The sequence below is a fragment of the Jatropha curcas genome, chromosome 2 (assembly GCF_041381405.1).
Source record: "Jatropha curcas cultivar XTBG-Jc1 chromosome 2, XTBG_Jcur_1.0, whole genome shotgun sequence".
In the NCBI taxonomy this organism is placed as follows: Eukaryota; Viridiplantae; Streptophyta; class Magnoliopsida; order Malpighiales; family Euphorbiaceae; genus Jatropha; species Jatropha curcas.
In genome coordinates, this window is record NC_143152.1 from 32,800,794 (window position 1) to 32,824,811 (window position 24,018).

At 33.7% G+C, this 24,018-nt stretch overlaps 3 protein-coding genes across 7 annotated transcripts; all 3 read left to right on the forward strand.

Annotated features, from left to right (window-relative positions):
• The first annotated feature begins 1,632 nt into the window (after nt 1–1,632).
• Nucleotides 1,633–9,155, forward strand: LOC105647446 (Polynucleotidyl transferase, ribonuclease H-like superfamily protein). 3 transcript variants are annotated; one of them, XM_012233538.4, is made up of 11 exons: nt 1,633–1,988; nt 3,328–3,498; nt 4,410–5,091; nt 5,228–5,312; nt 5,891–5,978; nt 6,999–7,183; nt 7,342–7,474; nt 7,720–7,856; nt 7,983–8,057; nt 8,668–8,787; nt 8,865–9,155. In XM_012233538.4, the coding sequence occupies exons 2-11, from the start codon at nt 3,351–3,353 to the stop codon at nt 8,928–8,930; spliced, it is 1,719 nt and encodes a 572-aa protein (XP_012088928.1). In that variant the 5' UTR covers nt 1,633–1,988; nt 3,328–3,350; the 3' UTR covers nt 8,931–9,155. The 3 variants fall into 3 exon arrangements, with proteins under 3 accessions (XP_012088928.1, XP_012088929.1, XP_012088930.1); XM_012233539.4 differs by lacking the exon at nt 1,633–1,988 and adding an exon at nt 2,745–2,896; XM_012233540.4 differs by lacking the exon at nt 1,633–1,988 and adding an exon at nt 2,961–3,223.
• A 2,310-nt stretch (nt 9,156–11,465) lies between these two features.
• On the forward strand, nt 11,466–16,560 carry RECQI1 (RECQ helicase l1). 2 transcript variants are annotated; one of them, XM_020684580.3, is made up of 11 exons: nt 11,466–11,671; nt 11,875–12,233; nt 12,559–12,819; nt 13,464–13,627; nt 13,785–13,881; nt 13,974–14,017; nt 14,542–14,656; nt 14,736–15,089; nt 15,506–15,730; nt 15,861–15,967; nt 16,114–16,560. In XM_020684580.3, exons 1-11 carry the CDS (start codon nt 11,557–11,559, stop codon nt 16,115–16,117), a joined length of 1,845 nt encoding a protein of 614 aa, XP_020540239.1. In that variant the 5' UTR covers nt 11,466–11,556; the 3' UTR covers nt 16,118–16,560. The 2 variants fall into 2 exon arrangements, with proteins under 2 accessions (XP_020540239.1, XP_089574031.1); XM_089717905.1 differs by having other exon boundaries at nt 15,861–16,560.
• Nucleotides 16,561–17,778: 1,218 nt separating this feature from the next.
• Nucleotides 17,779–23,043, forward strand: TRM8 (GPI-anchored adhesin-like protein). Of its 2 annotated transcripts, XM_012233535.4 has the most exons (7): nt 17,779–18,302; nt 18,412–18,489; nt 19,016–19,126; nt 19,263–19,321; nt 19,413–21,155; nt 21,688–21,823; nt 22,314–23,043. In XM_012233535.4, the coding sequence occupies exons 3-7, from the start codon at nt 19,024–19,026 to the stop codon at nt 22,967–22,969; spliced, it is 2,697 nt and encodes an 898-aa protein (XP_012088925.1). In that variant the 5' UTR covers nt 17,779–18,302; nt 18,412–18,489; nt 19,016–19,023; the 3' UTR covers nt 22,970–23,043. The 2 variants fall into 2 exon arrangements, with proteins under 2 accessions (XP_012088925.1, XP_012088923.1); XM_012233533.4 differs by having other exon boundaries at nt 17,779–18,489.
• The last annotated feature ends 975 nt before the right edge of the window (nt 23,044–24,018 follow it).

Here is a 24,018-nt window from a genome sequence, read left to right on the forward strand (position 1 = left end):
AACAAATAAAATAATCTTTTCTTTATTTCTTTTAATCAGGAAATATCTTTTTCATCTTATGTGGACCGTTATCCCCTTCTTATTTAATTATTAGTATTATGAAAAGTGAGGACATAGCGGATGACACGCCCATAGCTGTCAGGAAGGGTTTTTTTTATAAGGAAAAATAAAAATAAGTTGTCCTGACCTTTTTTCTTCTCCCGTCACTAGTTCATCACGGTGAATTGTGAAACTGAGCTTTCAAATCTGGCTTCGACCTTTGGGCCTCCTAATTTACACTTTCGATGATACTAAGAGAGAATAAATTAAAAATTAGTAAAAAGAAAACTAAACAAATAGTATAGTAATCCAATTGGTCAATTTCAAAAACTGATGAATTGGTCCAGATTTACTTTTGGACCATCTAGGATAGAGAATTAGATTGAATTAGCATACCCGGGGGTGAACCGGTTAATTTACCAAATCCAATTGATGCAGACCCATTTTTTATATTTTAAATTATTTTTTATTATATTTAATTAATATATATTATTAATATTTTATAATCCACAAAGTGAATCACTAATTCACCGATTAAATCAATAACTAATCCACCCGGTTCTTTTACTCGATCAATGTTCAAATCAATGAAAAAGTATAAATTAATAACATTCGCGTGTGAATAAAAATTTATCACAGCAATCATTAATAATTAACATCATAATCTTTTAATTCTTGAGCTAAGTTGATATTTTATACTCAAAACTTTAAAATTAATGGATGATGTAGGTTCATATAAATCAAATCAGATAATATAGATTTTTCAAAATGAAAAACGAACACATTGAATAATATATAAAAATCAAAATCAAATAATACTGATCCATTTGGTCCATTTTTATTTGTTTGTTCGATGGTTTTGTACTTTTTCTTTGTTGTTGTCATAAAAATTGAACCGAATTAAAAAAAATTTTTCCTATGAGAACCCAAAATTGAAATGTATGTATTAAAGACTAAATCGAAATGATTCAATTTGGTGATTTTAACTGAAATACACTCTGACCATAATTATGATTCAAATTAAATTAATTTTTCACTTAAAAAGTCATGTTTAAAATTTTTTTTAAATAGTTTTTTTGGTACCCATAAATACTTTCGACTTTAATTCAAACAGAATCTAAACTCATAACAAATTGATGTTTCACATATTAAACATGCTCTTTTTTGCCATAAGATTTTTAGCATTTCCTCTGTTCATAGAAAATTTATTTTGTTTATATATATATATATATATATATATATATATATATATAACCGAAAAAGAGACTATTAAGTGTATAGTCACTGCCCCATCTACTTGGCCTATCGGTTAAGTATTGACGTTTCAATTTTTAAGACATTTACATAGAGCATATTGACCCCCAAACACTGATTGAAGACACAGTCCTCTTTCTGTAAGATTATAGCATTGTGATTTTCGGCCACTACAATAGAGTCTGCCTTAAGATAGCCAACAAAATGGGCTGTGGCTCCTAAACTGCAGAGTTAATATTTAAATATAATGCATCATGGGACAGTGCTACTAAATTGTTTTTAATATTTCACATCTAACTAATATCCTTATCCACTAAATATTATAATTATTAATTTTCACTCAATCAAATATATTTTATTCATGAGATAGGGGCTTTCTTATCCCCCTGCTGCTCTACCTCGTCCAGATCCGTGAATTTCCTTAAAGAGACATAATGTCCATCCCAAACCGTACTATCCTTTTATGGTATAAACGTCTTTTCTTCCAAAAATAACAAATTTGCTCTTTTTACCACACGAGGAGGTCAAATCCACTAGGATGGCAAGCACGGTATTACTGCCATTCTTTTGTTTAATCTTTACTTTTTGGTTATATTTTGGCCGTCAGTATATATAAACAGATCCAAAATTGCACGAGAGAGAGGTTGGTTGGAGAAGAAGAAGATAGGTGAAGAATATCATAGCGTTCAGCTTCGGTGAGTTTTTGCGCTCTCATTTACTGTGCACAGTGTTTGTTTGGTTTTTGAGAAAATGATGAAAACGGAGTTGCTGGAAGAAGTTTATTAATGTTTGTGTTGTCAAATCGTCCACTCTCTGCATTTTTTTTTTACTGTTTTTGTTTGGTTTCTGAGAAAATGAAGAACACGGAGTTTCTGGAAGAAATTTATTAAAATGTTTGTGTTCTCTAATCCACTCTCTGCATTTCTTTTACTGTTTTGTTTACCTTTTAACTTCTCGTATCTTGTCAGCAATCAAACAAACTCTTAATGCGATTTTTCACGTTGTGTTGGAACTGAACTTTTTTTTTTCTTGCTTTCTCTCGTTTTCTTAGAGTTATATCTTTCGTTCTATTTACTTACTTCAGCGGTTATTGTTATTTGATTTTTCCTGTGTAACATGTGCGCCACTCTTCTTTATGGTGATAGACTTATTTTAGAGAAATTACTATTTTATATTTTGTCTTTGTATTTGTAGAAATGCATAATTTCGTGCTTATATCTTGACTCCGTTGTATTTATATATACTCATGTTACTTTTTAGTATAAATACAGGGACAGATTTGATAATTTTAGCAAGATATAAGAAGGAAATAGTTAATAACTACAGGGACATATTAGTTAATTTTGAGAAAACACAGGGACAGAATAGTAATTAGCTAGCGGAAAAGATAGAGACAAAACTATGGCATCTAAAACTGCAGGGGCAATGCATATATTGTGGTAAATACAGGGATAAAATGGTATTGTTAAGGACGGATAATGATTGTTTTGTGCTGTTTATCTAGTTGCCTAGAGAAAAGAGCAAGAAAGCAGAGCGTAGAAGTAGAGTATTTCATTAAATTTCGAATGATGGAAAATAGTATGAGCTTATTTTATTCATTTCTGTAAGTATTTCATTAAATTTCAAACGTATGTAACTGACACATTTGTGGTTCAAGGGAAGGGAGGGAAATACAGGGTTTGGGTTGCTTAAAGGCTATAGAAGAGGGTTGAAGTGGGAAAAAGAGTATCTAGTCTTTTGGAGCCCTATTTTAGTTTTTCTTTATCATGCCTTTCTCATTGTGAAATTTAACTTATTAACTGATTGTTATTAAGACATTGACTACTTAAATTAGTATTGGATCCATTACTCGCCTATGAATGAAAAACCTGTGGTTAAGTTGTTTGTTCTTTGTTGCAACTACGTTATTTAGTGAATGAGAGCTCTTCAGGTAAGTCATCATGCTCTGATTCATGACATGCTATTGCTATCTTTACATAAGTCAATTTTTTTATTGTTTTTGATCATCTTACACCAGTTTCTGTTGTTGGTTAGGATTGCTGCTATTTACTTTTGGCATGGGCTTGGAGGAGGGAGTTCTAGAGCTGCAAAACAAAAAGGAAAAAACTCATCAAACATTGGAGATCTGTGTGCATGCCTTTTCTGACTTGACTTATGTTTCTCCTGTAGTATTCTTATACCTCCTGAAAGAATGCTATATCCATGGTAAGACCTTTTGGTCGTTGATGAGTTGATTATGTTATAGTATGGAAGTTTTCCCTTCAAAAACAGCTAGTTTATGGTTCCTGTTAGTTGTTTTGAAATGGAATATTATAATATGTCATACATAGAGACACATCTTTACATTCATCATAGGGGATTTCATTCTTTATTTCTTTGTTGTTTGTGCTCGTCCATGTCTGCGTTTGTGTCTGGATTTCAAACAATCACTATTAAACATTGCTTTTTGGCCCCCCCATTGTGTTACGGGCTGCTTCGTGACAGATATTTAGAATCTTTAGTGAGACAGTTTGCTATGCCTGTTAAACCTTGTTACAGTTCATACCCTTATTGCTGTTACACTATATTCCTGCTCTTTTTGCCAGCTGGTTTTTTAAAAGAAAAAATTCACACTTCAATGGTTAATTCTCAGACAGCTTGTAGGAAATTGGCATGCTTGTATTTTATATTTGCATACTATATATTTGTAATTTACTGTCTAACAAATGCTAGAAGACTTGAGATGCATGTTCAAGTCCTGTTCCCTTGTTGTACCTAAGCCTCTCTTCTTTTGATGTTCCAAGCACTCGATTGTTTCAGTTAAACCTAACTTCCTTTTCATTTTTTTTCTTTGAGAAAATCTTCCTTGTCAGAGTTAAATCAACCTTCAAGATGAATTCTGGCTGGGCTGCTAAATCCAACTCAAATGTATACAACTATTTGAAACTTGAATTTTTTTTAGAGGACTATTATGTTATGTTTGAAATGGACTCAATGGTTTGACAAAAGACATAATCATCTTGGCAGGCTCTATCATGGGTCTCTTTTTTAACCATTCCCTTTTGGTTCAGTTTTGCTCTTTTGCTTTTGTATTGAATAATTTATTGTGCCTTATTCTTCATGGTCACATTTCACAGGATCATGTAAGGCAACAAAAAAGTTCAGAGCTCTTCAGCAACAAGTTCATCAGGCGCTTCATAATTCTGCCCAACCAGGACCTGCAACTTTCATTATTCATTGCCTGCATGTCCTGCCCATTTTTGGGTTACATTCTGAAGGCTTCAGTCACTTGATTGTATCTTCTCTTCGTCGTTTTCTAAAGCTATCACCCACCTCAAGAGATTCCTTGCAAGCTAAAGGCCTAGCAGCCCATTTAGTTATAGATATTGTGGGAGGCTTAGTTGAGCATGATGAGAAGATAATTGTCAAGATACTTGAAGTTTTTGATGTCAAGTTGACAAACATTGAGGAAGCAGTATGCCAATTAAAGGCGCGAAATGATAATAGGTTTGACACAGCAAGAACATTTGTCGAAGATTATATTTTTAAGTTGGTAGAATCTCAGTCATATATGATGGCTGTCACTCTGTTAGAACATTTCTCCATTCGCCAGTCTGGACAGTCTTTCCTCCTTAAAATGATGCAGAATAAACAATTTAAAGCAGCTGAAAAATGGGCAACATTTATGGGGAAGCCAATGTTATGTGCACTTGTTCAGGAGTATGTTGATAGGAACATGCTAAAGCATGCTTATGATACTATAAAGAAAAACAACCTGAAGGAAGAATTTCCTGATGTATACCATAAATGCAAAGAAAGGTATTTCGGATTGACTTTTATTTCCCATAGTCCATGGCGTTTTCCTTTCAGACTCTATTTCATCAGGTTCTTTTCCACTTGATTCATCTCCTTCTAAAGCCAGTAAGCTAACGAGAAACATTACACTGACTTGCAGCTCGTTGAAGAAATTAGCAGAAAAGGCATTGTGGGATATTGCAGAGATAAAGACACATGGTAATAGGCAACTTGTTGAATATTTGGTAAGCAGATGCTTGTAAAATTGTTGTACTTTATTATGTGTATGATATTTGATAAACTGGAACTGGTGGCTTCGTTGTGCATTTTTTATGGTTTTGCTACTTCAATTAAGGTGTCTTTTCCTCTTTGTTGATGCTCACATGATAAACTTTTTTGTCATTTTATACACTGATCAGATTCCTTGTTGAGAAAAAATTTTCCATCCTTTATCTTTTCTGATGATTTATTGAGTTGTCAGTTCCCAGTTTATGATTTTCCATGTCTTAAATGTTGAGTACAGCTTTGTTCTCTTAGAGTAATTCTCACACTCCAATAAAATTAAGGAGTATTCTGTATGATAGTATGAAATGAAGTATGAAGTCGCTCAGCAAGATAGAAAAAGGGTAGGAAGTCGCTCAGCAAGATGGAAAAGGGGTAGAATAAGCATATGAGCTATGACACAGAGTTGTATGTTTTGTGGGATTCAGTTGTTTTTAATACCATTTGGACAAATAATTGCAAGGCATATTTTTCTGATTTGCTGTTGGTTTCTATTATTTTGATATATTCACTAAATTGTTTTAAAAATTTTACTTTTAAGGTTTACTTGGCAATGGAGGCTGGTTACTCTGAGAAAGTTGATGAGCTCTGTGATCGTTATTCCCTTGAAGGTTTTCTGAAAGGAAAAGGTAGACCATTTGCACTTTTAATATGCATGTTTTGTATGTATTCTTTCATGGACATCATCATGCAGCTATTTTGAGTCTATCATGCTTGTGAAGGAATCTATAACTAATAAAGTGGGCCAAATTACCTTTGTATTATTGCTAGATTCATATAATTTTTGCAGATGTCAAGGAAAAATTTGCACTGGTTGAACATCTCTGATCCCAAAATGGGACACAAAACAAACTTGTACAGTTTAATTAAACTTTTAGATGTCAACTGCCAGTGCAGCTTTTATGTTAAACATATTGAAGAAGGCTAAGTAAGTATTATATTGGTCTATGAAATATGCAACCAGTGTTTTCTTTCTTCTTCTTCTTTTTTTTTTTTTTTTTTTTCCCCGACCGATTCTTCTTTATCTAACTCATAAATGGGATTGTACAATGAATTGACCAAGGAAAAAGGTGCAAAAATGTGCATCCATGTATATGCAAGGGTCTTGCTGGTGGTGAGTGGAATAGCTCACTGTAGTTCGAGTGCATTCACAGTCATCAGGTATCCATTTTGTGGGTCAATATTAGTGGACATAAATTAAATTTTTATTTCAAAGATTTCTGGAATTTAGATGAATACAAAGTGTGAACTCTTGTTCTATGTGTTGGAAAGTGGACTACAGTGCACAGAAAGCTGGGTTGACCCCCGTGGGGAAATGCCCTTTAGACAAACAAAGGCCAAGTTTTATACATGTAGTTGGGCCAATTGCTGTAATAAATGGTTTTATAAGCCCTAATGCCACAATTATGGTACCATGGTGTGGGTCAATTGCTTTAGTTTACTTTTGGCCCACATGTGGCTAAACGTGTCATACTAGAAAGTGTTGTAGTTGGCTAATCAATTCTATTGTGCTTCTAACTAGTTTAATATTACTGGTAGATTGATGGTGTAACTGTAAGATTGCATAATCATGATTGGTTTTGTGTGGCTATTGATGTTGCAACTTGTCATGAGAGGACACTTACACTGCTGCAATATTTGATGTTTAGAACTTGAGGCAAGTTTCTCAAATGATAGATATCTGCAACTCAATGAGTTACTGGTTGAAGATATTGTTTGGGTTGATGAAGTGGATAGTTTGTGTGATGCAACATGCCGCATTGAGAGTAGTAAGGTTGTGGGCCTCGATTGTGAATGGAAGCCCAACTATGAAAAGGGCTGCAAAACAAGCAAGGTAATGACAGACTGCTTGTATTTTTTATTTTTTATTTTTTTGCTTCGTTCACTTGGCCTTTCACAAAATTATGTATAAAATAATACTTATTCTTTTAATGTCCTGTTTGTATTTTTGGTCTTTGTTTGTATAATGAAAATGAATATCATATGTTTCAGGTTTCTATAATGCAAATTGCTTCTGATCAGATCGTGTTCATCTTTGACTTGATAAAGTTATTTGAAGATGTACCTGATATTTTAGACAACTGCCTAACTCGGATTTTGCAGTCTCCTAGAATTTTAAAACTTGGTATGGCATATCTAAACATATTGGTTTACTTTGCTTTTTGTAGGTTATAATGAACTGTTGGATATTAAAACCCCTTGCACCCAATTTATAGTGGCTAATGGATCATTGATGGTAGAGGGGATTTTTCATTATCAAAAAACTATGTTTTGAATTTTTGTTGATGATGAAGTATACTATTAATTCAGCAAACAATGGGAAATAGTGCTATTCCACTGAGGGTGTTGATGCCCTTTGTGATTTTGTAGGCTATAACTTTCAGTGTGATACAAAGCAATTAACTCATTCATATGAAGGATTGAAGTGCTTCAAGCATTATGAAATGTTATTGGACATTCAAAATGTGTTCAGAGAACCCCGAGGTGGTCTTTCTGGGCTTGCAAAGGTATTCAAAACATTGCAGTACTGCCAATAGTTCCTGTCCATCACATATTCCCTATTGCATTGAAGCTCTTGTCTGTATGATTCTCTGTCATGCTCTTATACATTATTTTACATTCTACCATATCAGAAAATATTAGGAGCGGGTTTGAATAAAACAAGACGGAATAGCAATTGGGAACAGAGGCCTTTGAGTCGGAACCAGGTAATATTTATTACAAAGCCTTTGGGCGAAGAAAATCAAGGTTGTTTTATGGAAGTCTTCCAAGTTCTTGATATAAGCTGCATGTTTTATACCAAATCCGAAAGCAATGAGCTTTGTGAACAAGCAAGTCATTGAGATGGTTGATTGTGATATATAAAAAAAAAAAAAAAAAAAAAAAAGCTACGTCTTTTATATGCACTTTCCAATATGCATCCATGCTCTTTTGCTTGTTTTTGCTATGACTATCTAGTCATTCGCTAATAAAAATATAAACAGAATACATCTTAATATTTATATCATGAACTTTCCTTCAAGCTAGATTGGGGCATCTAATGAGATAATTGCTTGTTTGTCAAATCTTGTTTTGGTATTTTCTGGAAAAAAGAAAGTGAGTTTTACTTGTATAAGACCAACAATATCACCAATTTGAAAATCAGATTTGCTACATTCTTTTTGTTCTAGATTAAGTTTAAGGTGTGTGCATCTAATCTCGTAGTTGGTTTACGTATGTGTCCCCATCTTCGGCATTTTTGAGTAAAAACCATCTGTTACTATTGAACTCTTTGATACTTGCATCCTAGTATTAATACTTTCAAATATGTTTGTTCAGCTGGAGTATGCAGCTCTTGATGCTGCTGTACTTATTCACATATTCCACCACATCCGAAATAATCATCCTCAGTCTGGTGCCTCAGAGGGTTGTCAAAAAATTGAGTGGAAATCCCATATTGTAAGTCCTAACTCCTGAATCTAAACTATCATATTATTTATAGTATACTTAATTCTTTTCTTTTCTTTTATGTATAGGTTTCTCACATTGATATCCCAAAAAACCCAAAAAGGCCCCTAAATTTAAAGGGCATCAGAAGGTGAGAAGTGAGAACAGCAAGCATTGACCGTATACCATCAAGCTTTGTTTGTATATATGGTGTTTAGGTTAAAACACATTTAAAGTTACTAGTTAAAACTGGTAACAAACTCTCTGAATATTGATATAGAAAATAAGTAATTTTTAGCAAAGCAAACTTCTACAGTTATATCCTTAACTAAAGCAGGTTTACAATTGCTAATGCTATTATTAGGATCTTTTCTAATTTATATATACGGAGTATCAAGGAATTAACTCGATTGATAAATGAATTTGCTCTAAAAAATAAAGAAATTTCTAAAGAAGATTTTCATGTTGAAAACATTTCACATATTGAAACCTCTTGGAAACATTTTGAAAAGTTGAGAAAATATGCCATTAACTTTTAAGCTCTTGAAAAACTATATTTAATTATTAACCGTTAAGAAAATTCAAAGAATACTTTTACAGGAGTAAAGACTATTAGCTAAAATAATAAGATCTAGCACCAAATGATTATTAATTTTTCTTAATATGTATTGAAAGGCAATTGCTTTTTTTTTTTTTTTTTGGTTGGATTAAACTAGTTTTAGCATTCTAAAATTTAAATGCCAAAATTAATATTTTTGGATACTTAATTTTGAAATAAATGCATTTTTTAAATAAATATATTATACATGCTAAGCAAGAGATTGAGTGATGGTCACAAATGTTTTCCCTATGTTATGTTAGCATTTAGGTCAAATGTGGCGGTTAGATGGATTATGAGGTAAGCCAATGCAGGTGCTCATTCTCTAACTAGAGCATTCTATATTTATGCTCGCTTTTAAGCGTGGGAGACGATTTCATATTGTTTATTATCTTTTTATTTTTAATGCAAAGAGTAGTTTTTGCCTAAAAAAAAAAAAAAAAGAGGTTTGAGTGTTGGATTGAATGAAAGAATCTCCACTAGAGTTTTTTCTCTTAAGAGTTTGATGCAATATGAGTAGGATTAGAACCAATTCAGTGGACTGGGGACATATTCGATCTAGAGAAAAAAAAATGTTACACATTTAGTGATAGTAATTTTGTGCTTAATAACACATTACACCGGAAAGCAGATATAACAATAACATCAAAGATAAAAAAAGAATATTATAGTCAAAGAATATCTGTCACGACTAATCTTGACAAACAGCAACAAAACCTATCCTTTCCCTGAATAAAAGCTACAAACACCAGCCTTTTTCAAATCAAACCAGAGTTGCAGAGAGACAAAGATAGCCAAACAAGCTTGGTGAAGGATTCAAGATCATGGTGATCGAGATGGTCAATGCCGAAATCAAACCGGCGCCGAGCAAACTCTACGTCGGCCGCCGATCTCGTTCATCCATTGATCGTTCCAAGCAAAAAGCTATCAGGGCTTCTCCTCCAAAAAACACCAACACTAAAAATGTCCATGATATTAATACTAATACTAATAATAGTGTTAGTATTAGCACTACTAAGAACTCTAATTCACAATTAATTACCATCTCCTCATGGTGGAATGCCCCGGAGACGAAGAGGAAAAGGAGAGTTGCTAAATATAAACTTTATGGGGTTGAAGAAGCAGTTAAATCTTCTTTCAAGAAAGGATTTCGTTGGATAAAAACTACCTGCTCTGAGGTTGTGTATGGCTTATGAAAATTATTAATTAATTCTCTCTCTCTCTCTTTTCTTTGTTGGAATTTTATTTTCCATGCAGGTTCATGCATGGGATCGACGTTGGTTTTGTTCATTGATTTGAGAGTGAATCGCAATGTTTAAGTTTGCAATCCCTTTTCCTTAATTTGTTTTCCATTCAATTCAATCATGTTTTGTGAATTCGACATTGTTGAACTGTTGAAATGAGTATAAATGGATTCTTCTTTTGTTTTTCATTTTCTTTTATTTATTTATTGTGAATTTGAGGTTTTAAATTATATCGAAATTAACATATAGGTTTAACTATTTTTAATTACTAATTCTGAGGTTTCTAATTTTTGCTTCCATCACAATTTCATGTCTTTCTATCTAAATAATATAAATAGGTCCCTAAATTATATTAAAAGTATCACTTAAATCTCACTTTAAAAAAAAAAAAAAAAAATCACTGTCACATCCCTAAATGTTTTTCGGTGAATGAAAATAAATTCCTAGAAAAATTCAAATAATGGTGAAAAAAATAGTTAAAAATGGTGGGAATATAAATATTTATAGAAGAAATGCATACGAAAATTTATTAAGAACATACTTCAATCCAAAAATTAGATACGTGATAGTAAGTTTTTTGAAAATAATGAAAATCAAATGTTAATTTTGAGATAATTTGGAGACTTATTTATCTTTTTTCTCTTAATTTTGAAGAAAAAAGTTTACTTGTTGGAAGGAAGGGCATGAAATTAAGACGAAAAAATTAGGGATTTCGGAATTAATTTTTCGATTGATTTTAGTGATAGTTGAATGAACTGTTTAAGCGCCAGAACCAACGACGTCGTTTTACCACTTTGCATCCCCATACGTACATATATTTTTCCAGTAGCAAGGCCAATAGTATCATTCGTCTTGAAAAATAGCGCGGGAGATTTCGTACCTCTCTCCATTTCAATCGTTTGTTCGTTCCCTTACCACTCGACTCATCGCAAGAGAAAAATGGGGCGTCACGACCTCGAATTGGAGAAAGCTCGATTACTAAGCTTGGCTCTCGATTGCGGCTTCGACGTAGAATCGGCACAGAAATGCTTGGATCGTTTGATTTCTCTCTATGGTACCTTTTTCTCAATCTCCGCCCCTCAAACCCTAAATTTCTTTGAAACAACTATATTTAGTTGAGAAAAAAATTAAATGAATAAAAATTTCGATTTATTTTTTAGTTAAAGTTGTAAGGTTGGATTTATGAATAATTTGAGAGACATTTTGAAAGCTCAGCTTTTTCTGCATAATTGAGTTAATATTTTCCCTTTCTGGAAGGCGATGATGGCAAAGATTTTGTCACTGTGGAGTGCTGTGGTGATGACTTTCTTGCGGCACTAGCTGAATGTATGCAAGATAGTGAGGACTGGGATGATGATTTGCAAGCTATAGAATCAGAAGCTTGTGGAGCTTTAAGTGACATGTTTGAGAAAAATTCTATTAATAATATTAAGGGTGATAACAATGATGCTGCAAGGGAATACATCAATGTTATTGATAATTCACCTGAACCTCATAAGCAGCAGACTTGGATGGAGTTGGATTCGTCTAGTGATAATGAGGATCCAGACTTCAGTATTACAAAGGGAAAGGATTCTATGTCTACCACCTCAGGTAGACGCTTGTCAAGATCTATGGTAAGAATTTTCTGTAAAATAGGATATTGATGTCATCTCTTTTATAAATTTTCTGTAAAAGAGGATATTGATGTCATCTCTTTTCTACGGGATTTGAGAAGTGTTGGAGATTTGCTACTATTTTCTTGGGAGTTTTATGGAAATTCTGTTCACTGCTTGTTATGGTTGTCTTATAATGAAATAATCATTTGTTCTTGCCAATTAAATTAGTGATTATGATGGCATATGGTAGGGGAATCACAAACTCTCTTGTTTGTATGAGCCATATGTTTGCAGTATCATGAGTTCGTCTACATTATGTTAACTATTGTTGATTTTGTTGAAGGATTGCAAGAGTAGTGTCACTCAAGGTTCAGTCTCATCAATTTCCCAAAAAAAGCAACACCATCAAATACAAAAAGATGGACGGCGGATTCTCAGTTATGAAGAATTGCAGGCCTTGGATGACTTTGAGTTGGCAAATGTTGTAATATTTGGTAACATGGCATTTCGTCCATTGCAGCATCAGGCTTGTAAAGCGTATGTGGCAAAGCAAGATTGTTTTGTTCTAATGCCTACTGGAGGTGGTAAAAGTTTATGTTACCAGGTGATGTCTCTTTTTATTATTATTATTATTATCGGAACATACCATTTAATTTGGTTGTCTGAGGCAAATTGGTCTTGTCTTTTTCCCAGTTACTTAGTTCCCCTAATAAAATTAATCATTTGTGATATGTCCTGCCCCAGTGATGTTTTTATGTCACTTATGTTGATTAATTGTGATTCAATTCTCTTCTTGTAGATTGCAAAAAACATATTTAATACCAAAATGTTTTCTGAGTTGTAAATTTTACACGTATGAGGGTGCAATAAATTCTTGCTGATATACAATGTTAATTCTGACCTTATGAGGGTAAAATTTACTTTGCTTCAAATTGATGAAGTTTCAACTAGCATAGTCAAGTTGCATTACATTCTATAGCAGAAATAACAGAACTAGGAGGAGTTATTATATGAATCAGTTGTGCAAGTTGACACCCTAAACACCTGATGGCGATGATGAATAATAAAGCTAAACAGAATTCATATTGCCAACAAATAATTTGGCTGAAATTCGTTAAGTTTTTTGTTATTGGGATTAGGATTAATGGAAACTCTCGAAGCAATATTAATATTTTGAATTTTCCTTCATATCTCAAACCTTAGATACTACCAGTAATTAATTCTTATATTGCTATCCATATTGTGCAGCTTCCAGCAACTCTAAAACCAGGTGTTACAGTGGTTGTGTCTCCTTTACTTTCTCTCATTCAGGATCAAATTATCACCTTGAACCTCAAATATGGAATACCAGCAACTTTTTTGAATTCTCAGCAAACTGCTTCTCAAGCTGCTGCTGTCCTTCAAGAGCTAAGGCAAGGTTCTTCCCTGTGCTGAGATTACGACAATCCATCAATAGGATTCTTGTTTCAAAACAGTTGCTGATTTTAACATATATTATCTGGGCTTCTGGCTTCATTGTTTCATATGGATCGATTTTTCAAATTCACTCTATACTTCTTTTTTACCCAGGAAGGACAAACCATCATGTAAGCTCTTATATGTGACTCCCGAAAGGATCGTTGGAAACTTGGCATTTCATGAAATATTAAAATGCCTGCATTGGAAGGTACCTTTTATGGGTCCTGATTCAGCCACGTTCAAAAAATGTTTTTCTAGCAATAAGTTTATTGGTTATTAACATTGCTTTGTGTATCACAGGGACAACTAGCTGGTTTTGTTGTTGATGAAGCACATTGTGTGAGGTATACTTTTTCTCTTTTGGTGTGTTTTACTCTGTGCATATTGATAGCTTTTCCAAGTTAACTATACATCAGTCATTCTATTCTCTCTCAAGACTCTAGTATGTATAGCATTCGACTCTGTGGTTTTATTTCTAGACTATATCATTTTATTATCCATATATGTCCAATCTCAAGCTGGGAACTTGATTTTCTTAGAATTGTCTTTCTAGGTAATATTTTCAGAATTTTTAAAGTTAATACATATTTTGTGGATATCAGCTATTGGTTCATTAGGCTGCATTTATCCAATTTCATTGGTGCAGTTAACTTCGAGCGAAAACAAAATTAACAGTCCAATAAATAATGCATGTGGGGAATATATACTGATGCAGGACCCTCAAGTTACAGTTCTAAGTTACAAATTTAGTTTCAAAACTGATATTTTTCATTTTCTTTTAGAAACAAATTAGTCTTTTAAAATGTTGATATCCAAATGTAACTTCTGCTACTTATCAATTTGTACTAATACAAATGATGTTTCCCAGCCAATGGGGGCATGATTTTCGTCCAGATTATAGGGGACTGGGATGGCTTAAGCAGAATTTCCCAGATGTTCCATTGGTGGCTTTGACTGCCACAGCAACCCAGTCAGTTCGTGAGGTAATTTGTTTGCAATGCTTTGTTCTTTTTTTATCCTTCTTGGAATAAAAAAATATGTCCTCTTCTGATTCTTTTGCAGGATATCTTAAAAGCTTTAAGAATTCCAAATGCTCTTGTACTTGAGACAAGCTTTGATAGACCCAATTTAAAGTATGAGGTGATTGGAAAGACCAAAGAAACACTAAAGCAGCTCGGGCAGCTTCTAAAGGATCATTTCATGAATCAATGTGGAATTGTGTACTGCCTTTCAAAAACCGAATGTGTTGAAGTTTCAAATTTTTTGAATGAAAAATGTAAGATTAAGACGGTATATTACCATGCTGGACTGGCCGCTCGTCAAAGAGTCGAAGTTCAGAGGAAATGGCATATGGGTGAAGTCCACATTGTATGTGCTACCATTGCTTTTGGGATGGGAATTGATAAACCAGATGTTGTAAGTTCATTGAACTCATTTGCTTTGTTTCTTAAATTTTTTTGTACTAATTTTTATAATTAGGCTGGGCACTCTAGGAGAAGATTCATAATTCATCCTACAAGCAAAAATGTTTCTGTTAATTTGATTTGGGGCGTTTTTTAAAATGATAAAGTTACTTACTAGATATGCACTCACTTAACCCATACTGGAAAAAGAAAACATGTAGAGATCTGATGAAAGAGAAGCAATATAAAGGCAAACAGAAATTTCCATGAAGCAACAGCATAGTAATTTCTCTAGCCTACTGCTATTATTCCCCTTTTTCAAGAAATTGTTTTGCATCTTTGATACAACTTCTTTCCTTTCTTTAATATTCTGAAAAACAAAACGCTTTGCATTACAAAGCTTAAAAGTTTCTTTTCTCAAACACTCAGCGCTTTGTTATCCACAATACCTTGTCCAAATCAATTGAAAGCTACTATCAAGAATCTGGAAGGGCTGGAAGAGATAATCTCCCTGCTGTATGCATTGTTCTATACCAGAAGAAGGACTTCAGTCGGGTTGTCTGTATGTTGAGGAATGGACAAGGACGTAAAAGGGAGAGCTTTAAGACAGCAATGACCCAAGCTCAGAAGATGAAACACTACTGTGAACTCAAGGCGAGTAATCTGATAGTATTAGTTACTTAATATTACATTGACTACAAAGGAAATATCCAACTTTTTTTAGAAAGTCTCTACTAGTAACCTGACTTTTTTTCCCTTTTACTGTCTGTTTAAAAATCTCTAGGCTGAATGTCGAAGACAAGCCTTACTTGAACACTTTGGAGAGTCTGTTGACCGTAAAGACTGCAAATATGGTTCTAATCCATGTGATAACTGTCTCAAGACATCCATGTGAGTATATGCATCCTGTTTCTCGTTTGTTACTGAGAAAATGCTCCATTTCATTACTGTATGTGGCCACATTGTTCTTCTTTTGTGTGAATGTGCACATGCGTGGGGCTCGATGACATCTTATGCGGTGAATGCTTTCAACCTAGATGATGTTTTCAAAGGATGAGGATTGCATATATCTTGTTTCATCTGAGTTCTGCTCAATACAGTAACCAGAGCCTACATGGTCATTGTCAGTTAAAGGTACTACAGACCGAACTCCTTGTTAATTTGGACTTTCCTGCAAATTTGCATTATTTATAACTGATCTCACGTGCTCCTGTGGATGGATGGAAGAATTTGGGACGAGGTGAGTATGGTAAAGCCAAGAGGTGTTGAAAAAATTTAAAAAAATCATGCCACCAGTCAATTTTCCATATATTATATCTGTCCGAATTAGTAATTTAATTGGATTACTCTTGAAAATTTCATTAAAATAGTTGATAGTGAGCTATTGATGACCATTGGCTTTTGTTTGAGGCAAATGACTCCTTACTTTTTATCTTTCATTTTCACTCAGATGGCTAACCAAAAGCATCTCGTTACAATTGGCAGCTTTACTTGCTCCTAATTTAGTTGATTTGTCTGTTTCCTTAAAATTCTTTCTTAATTGATGTGGCAAATTGCATGTTAATTATTGAACTTAGGCCAATCTAATTATCACTTGCCAACCGTTCTAATCTGAATTGCCGGCTTGTGGTCAACAATTAATTTAAGATCTAAGATCTACAAACCCAAAAAGACTTCGGAGGAATATTTTGATAGAGCACATGCAACTACCATCCAGTTCTTGTGATTCAATTTCATGTTTTCCTTCTTAATAATATATTTAATTAACAGGTTTTGACATGTTAACTACCCAATAATAAAGTCATGTGTTAATATATCAATTTGAAAACTGTGTGAACCTTTGCTTAAATCCAAATCTTTCTTAATCAAACCAACCCATTTTCTTTAACTTGAGATTTCAATAAAGGCAGATGTTTCTTTTCTCTACTTAAAAGCTAACGGAAAATTTGTTGGTTTGGGCTTTCTGGTAGTGGGAATATAGAAGTCCGGATTGAGATTATTTGAGTTTGGATATTCTTGATTTGATGATGACAGAATCTTAAAAGTAGACGAAATTGTGTATCGAGTCCTATGGCAGACCTTGGATTCAAAGTTAAGGGGATAATAAAAAAATTTTTCAAAATCTATGGGGTAAAAGTGAAAAAATCACACTAATATAGTGATTTAAAAAAAAAAAAAATTCATGAGGGACAGTAGCACCCACTTGCTATCATCTAGTTCCGCTATTCCTTAAGCTTTGAGTGTCGATTTGATTTGTAAAAAATTTGATGAGTTAGATAAAACTTAACAGGTTAAAATTATATGGTCCATGGTCCATTAAAAGTAGTACAATTCATCACGACAATTATAAAATTCATTAAAAAGCAAAAGGATTCATAAAGATAAGAAATATAAATTTGGATTAAATTTCAATTTAGTCTTATTGCATCACTTTCTAGTAATCACTTAAAACTTGCCCCAACTTTTAATCTTTGATGTTTCATTCTCTAAAAATAGAAAAAAAAAAAAAAATTTGATGGTTCATTAATTATTGAGCAGTGAGAAACAATTGAACTTAAGAATATAAGCTTAATGGAACATGATAAAAAAAAAAAAAAAACCTAATTCCAATAATTCGGAAAAAATAAAGGCACTAATTGAAAGAAAACAAAAAAAAACCTACTTCCAATTACTCCTTTGAGCCCTTCATTAAGAGTGGAACTCACCAAGTGGCAAAACATGTCCAAACGCATATGCAGAAAGACTACGCTGCAAGATTGTCAAACTATACTGATACGAGTGAAAATGGACTTTCATAGTAGTTGGTGATAATAATTCACAATTACAGTTTCACATTTCACAAGACAAGAGAGGTGCCTCAAGCTCAGGTCACTCTGGCCTTAAAATCTTAGCGGTGTCATCTTCTACAAAAATTTATTGCTCACGCCACACAGACAAACACCATCTCTCTTCTTCCATCCATTTTCTGACACATTTTAATATCTTTAAACTGGCGGATCCTTCCTCTTACTGCATTCCTTTTGGACTATTTCTTGTGTACCCAAAATCTCTGTATATCTCTCAGTATCTGCATTTCTTGGCTCTTTTTGGGTTCATTTTAAAATTTTTATTTTTTGGCCTTTTCTTTTCAACCCTAATTTTATGTCTTTGGACTGGCATTGATTTCTTCTCTTCTTTTCCTTTATCTTCTTGTAGAAGAATGGGCTATGTGTACATTGAGTATCTGGTGAGATTGATTGAAATAGCTTAAAGTCTTAATCTTTTATTCATTTTAAGATTACCCATTTGATCTAAGTTGTTTTTGGATACTCCCATTCTGCTTGCTGGCTCCATAGAAATGGGATTTCGTTGATTTTATGTTTGTGCAAAAAGAAAAGGACGAACTTTTGTGTTCTGCACTCGAAGAATCTCAGGTAAGCTGTCGATTGATGTGGTTTGTGTGTGTGTGTGTGTGTGTTTTTTTTTTTTTTTTTTTTTCTTTCCCTCTATTTTCCCTTTTCTCATTTTAAATCTCATTTCAAGAAATTATTCGTTTTTCTCCATTGTCCTTGAAATTTTGGTAATATTGTTTATAACGATTTGATTTACCTAGCTGAATGAGCAATATGGCTGATATCAGGCGTGCTTGCGATTTGAGAGTTAAAACATGCCACAGTTTCTTCTAATCGTTAATCCCACTATTTGATTTGAACTTCGTTGACAATTTTCAAGTCCATAAATTAGGATAAATTGTCCAAATTGATTTTGTTTGATATTTATTTAGTTATCTAATTTTGTGAAATGATAAGATGTCGACGAGTTAAGGTTTATGCGAATTGTGTATCTCATTCTCGTGCTGGAATATATTTATGTGCTTATGAATTTAGTAATCAGTGGTCTAACCCGGCTTTTGAGCGTTTAAGTTTTCTATTGACACTGTTAAGTTGTTTTTGTTTGTAGATGAGATAATGGAGGGTGAGAGAAAGCGTTCAAAGGGAGGCTTTTTCCACTTTTTTGATTGGAATGGGAAGTCTCGTAAGAAGCTGTTCTCGAACAATTTTGAAGTAGCTGGTACGATCTTTTTTCCTTCTAGATTTTGGATATGCATATGTTATTTCTAGATTTTATATTGCTTCTTCTTGGCGCAATTTCTTAAATGGGCTAGTGTCAATCAATTATTCAACTTCCCCCCACATTGTGATTGTAGAAGGATCAAAGCAAGGAAAAGAAAATGTTGGATATATTACTAAATCACAGCTTCATGAGGTGAGAGTTTCTCTTTTATTGTAATATACTAATTTTGATATTTCTTAACTTTTAACCTTAACAAAATGTTGAAATTTTGCTGTATATTCAGATAGAGGTGGATGATAGAAGACCAAATTCAAGTAACAGAGGGAGTAGTGACTTCAGTTACGCATCATCAGTAACCAGTGATGAAGGTTATGGAACTAGAGCACCTGGGGTGGTTGCCAGGCTTATGGGCTTGGATTCTTTGCCAACAACAAGTGTTGAGGAGGCATCCTCTACCCCATTTTTTGTTTCCTCTTCACTTGGAGCATCTCAACATGATAGGAGTACTCCTAATTTATGGAGTGAGTATAACCCCATGGACTACCTCAGCATTTCCAGTAACCAGGGAGGGTATTCTTGGAATTCTTTGGAACCAAGGTCACAAAAGGTGCAAAATCGGCCAATTGAGAGATTTCAAACTGAAATATTGCCTCCAAAATCAGCTAAACCAATTCCAGTTACGCACCATAAGCTGTTGTCTCCGATCAGGAATCCTGGATTCATCCCAACAAAGAATGCTGCTTACATAATAGAGGCAGCTGCAAAGATAATTGATGCAAGTCCTAAGGTAACTATGAATAGTAAAGTGCCATCAATTGCATCATCCTCAGTTCCATTGAGAATTCGGGATTTGAAACAGAAAATGGAAGTAGCACATAATGTATCTAGGCCTCAAAGATCAAATGAATTGTCTGCTGCCAAACATATGAAAGGACAGCATAGTGATAGGAGACGGAGTGGTTCAGAAGATGCACAGTCGCGCAATGCTTCAACGTTTGCTGAAAAAGGTGCTTCAAACAATTTAAGGAATAAAGGAAAGTCAACTTCACTTGCAGTAGAAGTGAAGTCCAATGTTCAGAGAAGGGAGAGTGTCATATCAAGTAATAACAACATAAAGAAGCAGAAAGAGATCAGGTCTAATCAGTCAATTAAGAGCCTGCCTAGCACGCAGAAGACCAAGAGAAAGTCGGAAAGCAGATCTGCTAATGTGCTTAGGCAGAATAGCCAGAAGCAAAATTCTCTATCTGGTAAAGAGACTTCAACTTTGAAGAAATCGTTCTCTAACCAGCCCGGCAGCAAAACTCAGCCCATGAATGGTTCTGTAGCGCAAAGCAGGACTGTGAATAAAGTTGTTTTAAAGCCTGAAACTATGTCCAGAAAGATGCGCTCTGTGGCTATAGATTCTGACAAGGAGAAACCAAATAGTATATCTTGGAAGAAACAGTCTGTTAATGATGATCTCCAAATTGGCAGAAGTGTTTCTGATAATGCATCATTTAATGGAGATGACAGGTACATAAAATGTAATCTTGCAGTAGATGGAAGCACAAAGACATCTGTAGATAACAGGAAAAATAGCATTGATGTTGTTTCATTTACATTCACATCTCCTGTGAAGAGGACCACACCCAATCCCCAGGTCTCTATGACGGGAAAAACTAACAGCTGTGCCGATGATTCTTGTGTTATTAATAATTATACTTACTTGACAAGGTCCACGTCTTCTTTTCCTGGGTTAAATATAATCCCTGGTGATGCTTTGGGTGCTCTTTTGGAACAAAAGCTGCAAGAGTTAACAAATAAAGTCAAGTCATCCAATTGTAATTTGGCTAGGGAAGAGACTGCTGATAGTTCTACATCCAGTTTACAGAATTCTATTTCCACATTCGACGTGGTTAACACCATTCCTGCAGCAGAGGACAGGAGGTTTCAACTTGTAGAAGAAAATGACAACTCAGACGAGGTAGATAACTCTGATTGCTTTCCAGTGGAGGATCCGAAGCTTATCAAGAATCAAAACTTGCAGGTGTGTCTACTATACGCTTATAATTTGAAGCAGCATTTTTCTTTATTTCTCTAATCCATATTATTCCTTTGGTATTTCAATATGTTTGGGTTTTTTTTCTATGTTCAAGGCCTAAACTAGAACTTAAATGTTTCCAAATGAGAAAAATAATAGTAGTATACACTCTTACAACAGTGAAACTTAAACTTCTAGTGACTGATTTTTTTCCCCGCTAGATGCCAGAAATGGAGCCATCATTCATAACCAGTGAGCTCAGAAGCAGTCGCAATATTCTTTCTGTTAATGGTTCTGCAGTGTTGTTATCCATCCTGTCTGTTTGGCTTTTAGCTTCTGCCTTTTGCTATACTATCACAACCTTTCTTTGTTGAAATTAGCATTCAGTTCTAGTTTTGTGTTAACTATCTGCTTCTTGGGTAACCTTCACTTGTTCTCTAACGTTATGGATTAAAGGTGTTTCAGCAAGTTGTACTTACGGATATATTTATATTGACATCAATTTTGGCCAATACTAATTTCTTTTTACCCATATCAGGAATCTGAAGAAATGGAAGAGCTTAATTGTAGCAGCAATTTTAGCAAAGCTGAAAAAGACCCTGAGTGTCCATATCTAACTCCAGTTTCAATTCTTGAACCTTCATTTGAGAGTGGAAGTTGCTCGACTCCCAATGGTAATAGCATGCGCATAATTCCACTGACATTTTTTTTTTCTGTTTTGCTAAATATAATTGTGATTCAGAAATCATATTACCACATGCATTATATTTCCATATTTAATCAAATATATCAAGCTAAGAACTAATCAGCAGCCTAGAATTGATAAGGAAATTTGGCAAGCATATGGCAGTTATGTTTTGTTTTTCTTAGAAGACAGTGCATTATAAAAAATAAGTATACAAGCTCTTCTCTCAGAATTATTTGGATTGGTTTGGGATTCTTTGCACGTTTAGGATTTGTGTTAATTATTAATATGATGTGAGATATTTTGTAATCAACACAACCTTTATAGAACTCATGTAAGCCTGGAAATTTCTTGATTACATATTATGATCTTGTTCCTCTTTTTTTTTTTTTTTTTTTTTTTTTTTTTCATGATTGTCCTTTTTGTGGATGAAAATATGCATTAATAGTAACAAACTAATGTGCTTTTTTGTTCACCAGTTCAATCTGACAACATGCTCTATGGTTTTTCAACAAACAAATCCTTAGAAGTTGAAGGAGAGACAGAATTATCAGACGCAGCCTCCTCAATATCTACAGTAGAAATGGGGAGAAAGCACATAATTGGAACATTCACTACAACTGAATTTAATGAATCAAATGACTGGGAACTAGATTATGTGAGGGATGTACTTAACAATACAGAGTTAAAGTTGAAAGATTTCGCATTGGATCAAACTCCAAATGTCATTACTCCGAATGTTTTCTTTCTGTTGGAAAATCAAAGAAATAGAACGAAAAGAAATGAAGAAGAGTACTCCAAGCTTGAGCGAAAGATTTTGTTCGATTGTGTTAGTGAACGTTTGGATCTCATATGCAAGCAGACTTTTGTTGGGAGCTGCAACTCATTGGCTAAATTGTGTACATTGTTTCAAAGAAAAGGGTGGTGGTTGGCAGAAGAAATACATAGAGAGATCTTAGGTTGGAAAGGAATGGGAGACTTAATGGTAGATGAGCTTGTAGACAGAGACATGAGCACTCAAAATGGGAAATGGCTTGACTTTAACATCGAAGCATTTGAAGAAGGTGTAGAAATTGAGAGGGAAATACTAACTTCTTTGGTTGATGAACTAGTTTCTGATTTACTTTTCTTGTAAAGTCCTTCTAAGAAAGGCTTCTCTTCTATTGAAATTAAAATCTAGTGTATTTATGGAAGTTTTTAACCTCATAATCTTTTGTTTTGGTGTAGGAGAGTATATAATTGATATAATCACGTATGACCCACTTGTCATTTTCCATTAAAGATCATATCTTTAATCCCAATTAGTTTAAGGGTGCCCCCCACTTCATAAAATATTAGTGCCCTCTAGATTTCCATATCTAAATTGGTTTGACTTCTATTCAAACAGTTTAGCATTAGCTATTATTCTCTCTCATCCATCATAAATCTCCACCTGCTATTATCTACAATGACCAATTGAACAATAGAAAATAAAGAATGGAAAAATGATTCTATTAATATTTAATTCATTAGAAGGTTGACAATCAACTAGGCTGAGTTCATCCATTCTTGATTTTTAATAGTCATGCCCTAATAATCTATAAATAGCCATTGAAGAAAAAAACAAAATCAAAGAAACTTGCCCTAAGATTTCATTTATTATCATTTATCACATCATTGGCCTACTTACTTTGGATGGAGCTATGAAACTTGAGGTTTAGAATTCCTTTTAGGGTACGCAAAACATTCATTTTTGGGGTTATATGCCTTTCAGATAGGTCTCCACAAGGTGTGTCTCAAATTTTCAACACATCTCACATGCTACCATTAACTGAATCACCTTTAATAATAAATCATTTGGTTCATTTCCAATTGCAAAAACCCTAATTTTTCTTCTCTTTTTCCTTTCCTCTCAAATGTCAGTCAAGTCAGATGGAACCATTTACTTAGCTTAACAAACAACAATTAAGACATTAACAACCCAATTGCAGGGTTTCAATTTGTCTCCATTATTTGAGATTACTTATTCAATGGTTTAGCTCGGTATATATATATATATATATATATATATATATAAGCCTTTTAAATTGTTTTTATTATTTTTGACTGCACTATTTTTTAATGTATTCATTAAATTAGTGTGTTTGAACTAATTTAGTTATAGTAACATTTTATAAAAAATTAATTCCTATAATTTAACATTTT

Excerpts from the sequence above, each read along its gene's own strand:
- LOC105647446 (XM_012233538.4), top strand. The coding sequence starts at position 3,351 with ATGGGCTTGGAGGAGGGAGTTCTAGAGCTGCAAAACAAAAAGGAAAAA. Across the intron at positions 3,499-4,409 it reads GAAAGAATGCTATATCCATG|GATCATGTAAGGCAACAAAA; the intron begins GTAAGACCTTTT and ends CACATTTCACAG. Across the intron at positions 8,788-8,864 it reads TTGAGTGGAAATCCCATATT|GTTTCTCACATTGATATCCC; the intron begins GTAAGTCCTAAC and ends TTTTATGTATAG.
- RECQI1 (XM_089717905.1), top strand. The coding sequence starts at position 11,557 with ATGGGGCGTCACGACCTCGAATTGGAGAAAGCTCGATTACTAAGCTTG. Across the intron at positions 12,234-12,558 it reads GACGCTTGTCAAGATCTATG|GATTGCAAGAGTAGTGTCAC; the intron begins GTAAGAATTTTC and ends ATTTTGTTGAAG. Across the intron at positions 15,731-15,860 it reads AACACTACTGTGAACTCAAG|GCTGAATGTCGAAGACAAGC; the intron begins GCGAGTAATCTG and ends AAAAATCTCTAG.
- TRM8 (XM_012233533.4), top strand. The coding sequence starts at position 19,024 with ATGGAGGGTGAGAGAAAGCGTTCAAAGGGAGGCTTTTTCCACTTTTTT. Across the intron at positions 19,127-19,262 it reads GAACAATTTTGAAGTAGCTG|AAGGATCAAAGCAAGGAAAA; the intron begins GTACGATCTTTT and ends TTGTGATTGTAG. Across the intron at positions 21,156-21,687 it reads TCAAGAATCAAAACTTGCAG|GAATCTGAAGAAATGGAAGA; the intron begins GTGTGTCTACTA and ends TACCCATATCAG.